General features: G+C 42.4%; 1 protein-coding gene across 2 annotated transcripts in view; it reads left to right on the top strand.

Moving 5' to 3' along the window:
* The window catches only part of LOC307088845 (uncharacterized protein), a 69,919-nt gene that overhangs the window by 50,794 nt on the left and 7,372 nt on the right, over positions 1-11,753 (top strand). Inside the window, exons 1-9 of one of the 2 annotated variants that reach the window (XM_079754862.1) lie at positions 4,436-4,499; positions 5,346-5,442; positions 5,550-5,669; positions 5,905-6,024; positions 6,107-6,226; positions 6,375-6,444; positions 7,654-7,882; positions 8,223-10,062; positions 10,282-10,455. In XM_079754862.1, coding sequence (XP_079610988.1) covers positions 5,360-5,442; positions 5,550-5,669; positions 5,905-6,024; positions 6,107-6,226; positions 6,375-6,444; positions 7,654-7,882; positions 8,223-10,062; positions 10,282-10,455 — 2,756 coding nt within the window. In that variant the 5' untranslated portion in view covers positions 4,436-4,499; positions 5,346-5,359. Of the gene's footprint in view, positions 1-4,435; positions 4,500-5,345; positions 5,443-5,549; positions 5,670-5,904; positions 6,025-6,106; positions 6,227-6,374; positions 6,445-7,653; positions 7,883-8,222; positions 10,063-10,281; positions 10,456-11,753 lie in introns of those variants that run through there. The other variant, XM_079754870.1, reaches the window with a different exon arrangement.

The following is an 11,753-nucleotide window of genomic DNA, read 5'->3' as shown; positions in this document are numbered from 1 at the left end:
AATCACATATCCTTAATCACTGTCCATCCTTACCTGCTCCTTAATCACATATATCAGTATTCACTGTAAGTAGTGTTAGATAACGCGTCTGATAAACTAATACATAGGCAAGGCAACTTTATATAGCACTTTTCATACACAAGACAGACTCAAAGTGCCTCACATAAAAACATTGTCGTACAATAAATAAATAATAGAAAAATAAAATAAATAATAGAAAACATATGCAAAAAATGAGTAAAATAGAAAATAAAGGCAAAGTAAAAAAAATGCATTTTAGAAAGTGCAATGTGTTTAAGATCAGATCAACATTCTCTCTGGTACTCCAACCCGACCTAAAGGAACTTGGTCCTTTCTCTGGGCCTTTCTCTGGGACTCCAACCCAGATTCTGGGACTCCAACCCAGATTCTGGGACTCTAACCCAGACGGAACTCGGATCTCAAACCCTTATCCTTTCACAGATCATGTATCTCTCTGGTAAAAATATAAAATAAAGGTAAAGTTAAAAAGGCCTTTTTTTTTTAGAAAGTGCAATGTATTTAAGATTTAGCAGAAAGCTAAAGCAAACATATAAGGCTTCAGTCTTGTTTTAAAAGTGGTCAGAGTTGGGGCAAGTCTTAAGTCCTCAGGGAGTTTATTCCAGGTATTTGTTGCATAGTAACTAAATCCTGCTTTCCCATGTTCCATGTTTACTCTGGGGATGATTAACAGATTGGACTCAGAAGATCTTAGTGGTCTAGAAGGCTTATGTAGTGGAATCATATCAGTTAAATATTTTGGCCCCAAACCATGTAGGGATTTATAAGTTAGCAACATGATTTTAATATCAATTCTCTGACCTACAGGAAGCCAATGTAACGATTTAAGGATTGGTGTTATATGTTCAACTTTTTTGGTCTTTGTTAGAACTCTAGCAGCAGCATTCTGAACAAGCTGAAGCTTCCTTAGAGTTTGTTTTGGGAGACCTGTAAGGAGACCATTGCAGTAATCAAGCTTACTAGTGATAAAGGCATGTACAAGTTTTTGTAAGTCTTTGGTGGACATGAGCCCTCTAAGTCTTGCTACATTTTTAAGGTGATAATATGCAGATTTTATAACTGATTTAAAGTGACTGCCGAAATGTAAATCTGAATCCATGATAACCGCTAAATTTCTGGCTTTGATTGAGGTTTTCAGGGACAGAGAGTGAAGGTGTTGGTTGACTTTTTATTTTTTTCCAAATACAATTACCTCGGTTTTTGTCTCATTTAGTTGAAGGAAATTTCGGCACTTCCAGTCTTTGACTTGCTCAATGCACTGGCACAGCAGATCTATGGGCGATAGTCATTTGGTGATAGCGATACATAGATTTGCGTGTCATCGACATAGCAATGATGGTCAATATCGTTATTTTGCATGATTTGCCCTAGTGGGAGCATGTAGATGTTGAATAAAGAGGGTCCTAAGATCGAACCGTGTGGGACTTGGTTGATTCCGATACAAAGTCGACAATGGAAACAAAGTAGTTACCTACCTATTTTGTAGGTAGGACCTAAACCAATTTAAGACTGTGCTTGAAAGCCCCACCCAGTTTTCTAACCTGTCCAAAAGTATTGAATGGTCTACAGTGTCGAATACAGCACTGAGGTCTAGTAACGTTAGTATTGAATTTTTGCCAGAGTCTGTGTTAAGACTGATGTCGCTTACAACTTTAATAAGGGCGGTCTCGGTGCTGTGTAGTGTGTGTCGAAATCCTAATTGGAAGGTGTCATAGCAACCAGTTGATGCCAGGAAGTGATTAATAGTTAGTTGATACATAGTTAGATATGTGTCTGTTAATAAGGGCTGGTTCCTTAGAGGAGGCTACAGAGGAAACGCCTCCTCATAATAAAAAAAAAAAGATTTATGTGATGATGAAATTATTTAAAAGTATTTTTTCTATTTTAAAATTTTCTATGTGCGATGTATGTTTATTACTGAATAATTACATGAAAATGTTGAAAAAAAATTGCCAAGTGCCTTTGCAAGGCAGGAGGTTGGCCCTTCTTTAATAGGTCCATGGGCTGGCCGACGATACTCTGAGTATGTTATGTACGGGACTAGCCACTTTTGCCGCCTTTTGAGAATTAAAAATAACCAATCACAATTCAGTTTCACTGTTGCAGGTAAATCATCCATACCATGTTAAACATAGGAAGGGCGGCCAGCCACATCTACTCCTTGCAACCAATCACAAATCAGCTATTTCTTTTTTTAGCGTTCTAAGCAAATGAGCCTTCAGTTGCCGCCTTCACTGACTAGAAGGCTCATTTGTATTACGTTTAAGCAGCACGCACCGTGAATTAACTTTACTTTATGAAGTTGAAATTTGTCTGCACGTTTGATTAAAAGTTTAGAAGCATTGCACTCTGCTGACGCACTGTTAGGTGTCTAGTTATTAGATATGATCCTCTCTAATGCGCCTCCACACAACGCGCCATGCGAGTATGTTTTTGAATGTTTTTTGAAGTTATATAATTATTTTCAATGTCGAATATCGATATCTGGTAGCTTGAATGTAAAGGGCCGGATACAGTAAACTTTATATATTTTTTCTGAACAGTTTTTGAATTTAAATGTATCAAATCCTGCTGGGGGGGTCCGAGACGTGGCCTGCCGGCAATTGACCACTGGGCGCAGTGTGCAGCTCCTACCACTAGGGGGTGGCAAAAAATTCAAATCTTTTTTTACATTCCACTGGGCCCGCCTCTGCCTTGGGCCCCCCCCAAGCCTGTCCACTTTACACCCCCAGTCCGGCGGCCCTGTGTGTGTGTGTGTGTGTGTGTCTGCGTGCGCAGACAATCAGCACCCGCCGTGGGGTGAGTGTGTGTGTCTGTGTGTGTGTGTGTGTGTGTGTGTGTGTGTGTGTGTGTGTGTGCGTGTGTGTGTGTGTGTGTGTGTGTGTCTGTGTGTGTCTGTGTGTGTGTGTGTTGTGTTTTAAGAGTGGCTTCTTTTTTAGGTGCGCACTACTGCTCTCTCTCTAGCATAGACATGAAAGGAGGAGCGGCTTTACGCATACACTTTTACCTGGCAGACTCTGCCAGAGAACCAGGCTGACAACTGGGCAACTTATCACTTTATCTTCACGTTTAGGGTGAGGAGTAAGAGTTATAAGGGGACAAGATTAGCAAAAAAGTCATTCAAATACCAACGGGATATCCCCCGCTCTACAACATTATGAATGAACTTCTTTTTTATTTTATTTTTTACTTCAATAATCACAATCACTTTTGCAGTTTATAAAGTGATCAGGCATGACATTTACGTGATTAGGCCATACACTTGTTTATATATAGGTCTTTTTTGTGTCATCTAGTGTGTGGTAGGCATATGACTAAAGGCCCATTCACACCCTACGGTAAATAAGGATACGGACTGTTTCGTCAGGTCCCAGAGGTGTTTCATCCGTCAATGGGTCCGTCGCCTCTGAGTTTACGAATCCGGAGTGCTCCGGGAGAAACAGAGCAATACCAATCGGAAATCGAGGTGGCAGTATAGAGTCAGAAGTCAGACCATTCGTGAAAATAGATAGAGTAGTATAATCTCCCATCTGATATGTATATATATTGTCTTTAACGTATTATACTATATACCTGACCTTTTTATTTTATTGTTCCCCTGCTTTGGCAATGAGTTGCAACTAGTCATTTAAAAATGGCACAACATTTTGAGGAGATAATCTGCGGGTTGGTGAGGGGTGCCACATTCCGTCGCCGCCTAGGCCTACACTTTTTGCACCTTTTTTTTCCATCCATAACAACATCCATAACAACACTGAAACCGGACGGAGGTATGAATGGTAGCCCCGGAGACAACGTTTGGTACGGACGGACGAATTTCGTCCGGATCCGGAGGCCTAGTAACGGGGACGCTGGCGAGTCTAACGCCTCTCTGTCTGTGTCACGCCGCGTCCTGCTACGCGGTCCAACATCTTCATCTAGTGGCCACTTGACGCCACTGTACCCCATTCTTCCGTCACACCTGTCTTCAATCATCAATCTCCACTTCCTACTTCAGCCGGGGATCTCCATCCAGCCGGCGCCAGTTCATCGTTTACAACTACCCAGTTCGTATCAGTCCTACCAGCATTCTCTAGACCCAGTTCGGTGTTCCCGTTCTCTTGCTAACCCTCTCCCCTCTTCCCTAGTTCTCCGTCCGTCACTCTGCCTACCTGTTGCCGAACCCCTGCCTGCCTGACTACCCGCCTGTCGTCGAGTCCTTGCCTGTCTGACTGACCTCCGGTTGCCAAACCCTCGCCTGCCTGACTATCGCTTGCTTTGCCCCAGCTTGTCATCTACCCCATGTCCCAATAAACCCTGTTTCCTTTTACCCCGTCTCTGCCTCCCTGTGTCCAGAGCTCCACCCCCCCCCCCCCCCCAGAGGGTAAGTGGTCCAACTGGTTGGTTCACAGCAACAGTAACTTGTTATGAGTCTGACGGTTTGGTGTGACTCACTTCATTACAGCAGGAAGAAGACTAAGGTACTGTACTCAACTCTGATCCCTGATATATCATAAATATCTATCACTTAAATATCCATAGGAAGATTGCTATTTTTATGTAAACACGTACCGCTAAACATTATTATTAAATATGTCAGGTTAATAAACAAATGTTTAAACTGAAGTGTCCGTGAAACCGCTCACTGTTAGAAGTTAATCAGTCACATGGCTGTTGGTCAGAATTATCATTTTATTTTCTTATTAGAAAATGAAATGATTCTAAAAATATACAGTTATATATGTATTGTTATGTTGTTAATATTATTATTATGAGTATTATTATCATGAGGTGCATAGAATACATTATACAGTTGTATTTGCATCATAATGAGTCATATTATTATTAGTCAGGAAGACATCTTGGTTAGCGAAGGTGTTTAAAGATCATGTTTTTCTGGTTCTTGTTCTCTGTGGGCCTTAATCACAGCTCTGGTTGTAATGTCATGCGACATGAGGAAGTTCATATATGGTCCTGCCTTCAGAGCGGTTTAACCAGCAGAAAAGTTGGTATGATTTCCGCATTGTGAACTTGATCTTGATCAGACACATTTTAAGCCCTTAGAGACCTTCTGAGTGGAATGATGAAGTGTTATCAAATAGTTATTAATTAATAGTTATTAATAAATAGTTATTAAATAGTTATTGGAAACATTTGGGCAACATCGTTGCCCTTATTGAGAATGAGGTGGTCTATGAATCTGCATGTAGGAAAGACCACCCTGCCTCACAGCCCCCTGGGACTGGCAATATGCAGCTTACATAAAACAGAGAGTAAGCCAATGCTGAATTGCCTTAGAAACAGTATGTAGTTGTGTTTGTGTCCAGGTCTCCAGTCTACTATGGATGAGGAGAGAGAGGAGGGGGGTGCCACCTCTAAAACCACTCTGTCTGAGGAACATGGCCGCCAGAGCAAAGCTAGGAGGTAAGAAGAGGATCTCTCTCTTTCTGTGACTGTTGTCCATCTCAGAGCTCAGTAGTGATATCATGACTCCATCATTAGTCTGAGTAAAAGCTGTGTGTGTGTTGAAGCCCAGAGCAGCAGGAGAGAGCAGACTCCCCTGGACCCAGCTGTGTCTCCATGAAGAGCGACTGGTCTATGGAGAATGGTCTTGACTTCAGTAAAGATGGACGCCCCTCCAGAGAGGAGAGGTAGGAGTTTGAAACAGGCAAACAAGTAGACCAGTTGCTTGTAGCAGACAAATATCTAGATGTCAGGAAATATTTATTCGAAAATATCCATTGTGTGTGTGTGTGTTTGTCTGTGTGTGTGTGTGCGTGCGTGCGTGCGTACGTGTGTGTTGTCCATCTCAAAGCTCAGCAGTGACTCCATCATATCATGACTCCATCATTAGTCTGAGTAAAAACTGTGTGTGTTGTGTTGAAGCCCAGAGCAGCAGCAGAGAGCAGACTCCCCTGGACCCAGCTGTGTCTCCATGAAGAGCGACTGGTCTATGGGGCATCCTCTTGTCCAATTTAAAGATGGAAATCAGTCTATTGAGAAGAGGTAAGGATTTGTCAGAGATTATTAAACTATATCCCTCAGATATCCATGGTATTCTGGTTAATCCTGATTCTTGTTTTTCTAGAAGAGTCCAGCAGGAGAGAGCAGACTCCCCTGGATCCAACTGTGTCTCCATAAAGAGTGAATGGTCTATGGAGAATGGTCCTGACTTCAGTAGAGCTAGACGCCCCTCAAGAGAGGAGAGGTAGGAGTTTTAAACAGGCGAACAAGAAGACCAGTTGCTTGTTGCAGACTAATATTTACAAGTCAGCAAATATTTAGTAATAAAAGATCGTGTGTGTGTGTGTGTGTGTGTGTGTGTGTGTGTGTGTGTGTGTGTGTGTTCTCCACAGGCGACACCAGGAGAGTTCAAAGGGTACCAGTGCTTCGTCTCTACGAGAGCATCAAGCAGAGCTGATCAAGGTGTGTAAATGAAACAAGAATTTTGACTTCAGCTCAAAACAGGGGCGACCAAAGGGGGCCAATCACTGACAGGGGCCACTCAGAGAACATTAATATTATTATTAATATTATAATAATTCATCATAATCAAGTGAAAATTGTATCTATTAAAACATAACAATTGAAACAAACAAGGGGTTTGTTTCTCCATGTTAGGCTAAATGTTCAGTATAGTCTTTATATTTCCCCCCACTGCATGGTTCAGTCTTGCATAGATCCAGTTTTCAGCACAGTCTTCCTCTCGGTTTGTTACAAGCAGAACAGATGGAGAACAGACTGTCAGTAGATTGACACGTCGTCGTTGAGGAAGAAGTCGGGGGATTAGAAACAAATCAGTAAGCTGAGAGGGAGGAAAACGGCCAACAGTTGGTCACCCAGTACATCCAAAAAAAGGTTTTTATTTATTCACCTTCCTTTGGTGCTCATTAACATGGAGCTACCTAGTGAATCATACAATCTTATATCAATTAAATAGTTCTTCATCGAACATGAAATTCATAAATAATTCAATAAATGAGGGAGACGGGTGGATGAACCGGGAAGTCTGTTTACTGAGGCCTTTTCTTCTACTTATCAACTATACAGCCAGGGTAGGTCTGTGAATACTGACCCCTAGTGGTAAGAAGGGTATGAAGTGGTCTGTGTCGTTTCTGTGACATTTTATTAAGGTGTTTAGACTTAGAGCCAGAGCGGCATTACTGGCTTCTGACAGACTTTGGAAACATATTGACCAAAATTTAAAATACCACTGAATTTCAGTGCATTTCTCAAAACTGTTTTTGAGGAAAGCCTTTCTGCCCAAAACAGAAATGAGAGATGCCACTCATGTACCTCTTCATACATCAATGGTCAGTTACAGCAGGCTAATTGTTAGTTAATTAGCACTAGGCTACACTAGAGCTACCAGTCTATCGATTTATGGGTGGTCAAATGGGTTATCTAGGCTGGTGGGAGGGCAAGGTTGGAGGCCCAATATATTCTTTCATAGGGCCCCACAATCTCTAGCGGTGCCCCTGCTCTACATAAGCATTGAATGCATCTCTTGTGGAGCCAATAGTCTCAAAGCTTCCCTCTTTAGACCAGCGAGACGTTAATCTAGGACAAATGCTTCTGATGTCCTCAGTTGGTTCAGAGTAGTTCAAGTTCTCCTTGATGTTTGTTCTGTTCCAGAGGGCGGAGGAGACTGCACACACTTTTCTAGACAAGGAGCTGAAGAAGCTCTGGAGGGATCTCTTCTCAGATTACCCACAATGCTCAAAGAGTCAGAGGGAGGAGGAGGAGGAGGTTGATGGTAAGAACGAGGAGCAGAGGAGGCGCGCCATAGAGGGAGTGGTGGACATCACAAAGCTCTGCCTGATGGAGATTAACGAGGAGGAACTGGCCAACAAACTGGGGAGTGGTAAGATACTCATATATAGGTTGAATGGTTTGATCCAGATATGTAGGGTTATTGTGGGGGTATCGCGTTGATTGCTTTGATCCAGATATGTAGGGTCATTGTGGGGGTATCAGGATAAAGAATGTTAAACATTAAACTGCAGATAAACAGCCGAATAACTCAGTGGAAGACATGCACCACTATCTTGTTTTATCAGGTCAGCAAGTCACGGATACCACTGATACAACGATAGCACTACTAACAATGTTATAAAATAGAATTTATAAGATTCTTTTCTTTACATTAGTAATATTGCTTGGAAATATGTATAGCATTTGTCTTCTGGTTTGTGATTTATTAGCTGTTGATGTCCAGTCAAGTCCACTCAAGTCTCATCTGAAGAAGAAGTTCCAGTGTGTGTTTGAGGGAATCGCTAGAGCAGGAGAGCAGAGACCTCTGAATGAGATCTATACCGAGCTCCCCATCACAGATAGAGGCAGTGGAGGGGTCAACAAGGAACATGAGGTCAGACTGATTGAAAAGGCTTCCAGTAAGCCAGCCAATGAGGAAACACCAATCAGATGTGAAGACATATTTAAACCCTTACCTGGACAAGATAAACCAATCAGAATAATAATGACAACCGGAGTGGCTGGCATTGGTAAAACCTTCTTAACGCACAAGTTCACTCTGGACTGGGCTGAAGGCAAAACCAACCAAGAGATAGACTTCACATTTCTCCTCACTTTCAGAGAGCTGAATTTACTGAAAGGGAAAGAGTTTAGCTTAACGGAATTTCTTCATCAGTTTTCTGTTGAAACCAAAGAAGCAGGAATCTACAAATACGACCATGACCAAGTAGTCTTCATCTTGGATGGTCTGGATGAGTGTCGACTTCCTCTGGACTTCCAGAACAACCCGATCTGGACTGATATCAGGGAGCCGACCTCAGTAGATGTGCTGCTGACAAACATCATCAGGGGATTCCTGCTTCCCTCTGCTCACATCTGGATAACCACACGCCCTGCGGCAGCCAATCTGATTCCTGCTGAGTGTGTTGACATGGTGACAGAGGTCAGAGGGTTCAACGACCCACAGAAGGAGGAGTACTTCAGGAAGAGATTCAGACAGGGGACACTGGCCAGCACAATCATCTCTCACGTCAAGAAATCTCGAAGCCTCCACATCATGTGTCACATCCCAGTCTTCTGTTGGATCACTGCTACAGTACTGGAGGACTTCTTCAAAACATCCCAGAGAGGAGAAGAGGTGCCCAAGACCGTGACTCAGATGTACAGCCACTTCCTGAGGGTTCAGTCCATACAAGGGGACAGGAAGTATCGTGAGAGAGCTGAAGCAGCTGAAACAGATCCACACTGGAGTTCAGAGAGCAGGGAGATCATTGTTTCTCTGGGGAAACTGGCTTTTAACCAGCTGGAGAAAGGCAACCTGATCTTCTATGAGGCAGACTTGGCAGAGTGTGACATTAATATCAGAGCAGCCTCAGTGTACTCAGGAGTGTTCACCCAGATCTTTAAAGAGGAGTGTGGGCTGTACCAGGACAAGGTGTTCTGCTTTGTCCATCTGAGCATCCAGGAGTTTCTGGCTGCCCTTTATGTCCTAATGTCCTACATCAAAACTGGTGTCAATCTGATCTCAGAAGAACAGCCAGCCTCCAGGCAAGATGAACTTCTCCTCCTCTACCAGAGTGCTGTGGACAAGGCCGTACAGAGTGAGAACGGACACCTGGACTTGTTCCTCCGCTTCCTCCTTGGCCTCTCTCTAGAGTCCAATCAAATTATCCTACAAGATCTGCTGGGAAAAAGAGGAAATACATTACTGGGCAATCTGACGAAAAAAGTTCTGCCGCGACAGACAGGAGGAAGGTCACGGAGCAATACCCAAATAGTCCATTACATCAAGAAGAAGATAGATGGAGATCTCTCTCCAGAGCGAAGCATCAATCTGTTCCACTGTCTGAATGAGCTGAACGACCGTTCTCTAGTGGAGGACATCCAACAGTACCTGACATCAGGAAGTATCTCCACAGAATCTCTCTCCTCTGCTCAGTGGTCAGCTCTGGTTTTCATCATACTGACATCAGAAAAGCAGCTGGATGTGTTTTACCTGAAGAAATACTCTGCTTCTGAGGAGGGTCTTCTGGGGCTGCTGCCAGTGATCAAAGCCTCCAAAACATCTCAGTAGGTTCACTAATAAATTGTATTACAATACGCAACAAAATATACATTATACAAATACATACTACAAAACAACTGTTATGAGTATTGTTAGTATCAACATTTTCAGCTAATATATAACTAACGTTTAAAGATATGTATAATCATTTGTTAAACTATAGGTAAAGTCTAATAAAACATTTAATTACGGTTCCTAACTTGTTTGGTTTATTGTCTGCGGAGGCTGAATGGCTGTAAGCTGTCAGAGAGATGCTGTGAAGCTCTGGCCTCAGTTCTCAGCTCCAAATCCTCTTGTCTGAGAGAGCTGGACCTGAGTTCCAATAATCTGCAGGATTCAGGAGTGAAGCTGATCTCTGCTGGACTCGGGAGTCCATACTGTGTACTGGAAACTCTCAGGTCAGTTCTACTCAAAGTGCAAACAGTTACACTACAAGGTTCCATTTCAGAGGGCTTTAAACTACTGGCACCTGGTTTGAGAATTGCTCCTAAATGACGTCAATCTATATCAGCTAATAACTCAGTATCTTTGATGACCAGATTTATTAGAGTGGTGCCGTGGGACCTATTACAAGTTGTTGTTTATGTGGGATGTCAAAATGAAAAGTTGAAAAGTCATCCCAAAGTTGCTATTGCAACTTTCAATTATAAACACAAAATATAATGATAGTGCCCTCCCACAATTCCCTGTTAATGGGACAGTGGTAGTTAAAGGTGACATATTATACCACCAGGTTTGAGTGATTAGTCGTTACAAGCCGTTTTGAAAATCTGCCACTTCTGACATCACAGGTGTCCACTTAGATGTGTGACGGCTAGATGAGCAACGTTTGCTACAGTCCACTTGGTAGGCTGGTAAACTGATCTATCCAGCACACATATGATGTCAGTAGAGGCCGATTTTCAAAACGGCTTATAACGGCTAATCACACTCACACCCGGTGTTATAATATGTCACCTTTTAAAGAAGTCGCAGTATTTGCATCCATCAAAGGTTATAGGTCTAAATAAACTAAATGTCTCACCAATTGATCACAACTCACCAATTTCTATTTTTAGTTGCCATGACTGTATAAGGTCTTGTTATGTTATAATTTTTTTACATATATTCTTTATATATATATTATATTCAGAATTACAATTGAAGACATTAAATACAGAAGGTCAAACATTTTAAGATGTAGAAATACAGAACATAAAACGATTGAACATGTAGAAATACAGAACATAAAACGATTGAATATATAGAAAAACAGAGAAATGATTGGATGATTGGATGATGATTGGATTTAAAACTCAAAGTAAAAGATGAATTAAGGAATCAATAATCTTACAGAAGAAAGCATTGGGACTGAAAGAGATGAAGAAATGTAGGGAGGGAAACCATTTTAATTGCATTTACACGCCCAATCAGTCAGCGGAGCATTCAGCGAGTTTAAGGCTTGGCTTGGCTCCACAGCCCTCTGCTTCGTTAGGTCAGACTCTGTTCACACAGAGTCCAGGATCCCTACAAGGCCATCGGGCGACTGCTGATGGAAGTTTGAATGTCCACAATCATCTCCTTGAGCTCACTTCCCTGATTCCTGACAGCAGTGAGGAGAGCCGAAGAGAGGCGCTATCATCACTGGTCGTACTCCCCTCCAGTGTTGGCCCCATGGCGGCCCTGTGCTGTTCGATAGCTACACCATGTTTCTCCT

The sequence above is a fragment of the Pollachius pollachius genome (assembly GCF_949987615.1).
Source record: "Pollachius pollachius genome assembly, chromosome: 17".
Taxonomy (NCBI): Eukaryota; Metazoa; Chordata; class Actinopteri; order Gadiformes; family Gadidae; genus Pollachius; species Pollachius pollachius.
This window is presented reverse-complemented; position numbering and strand designations above follow the sequence as displayed.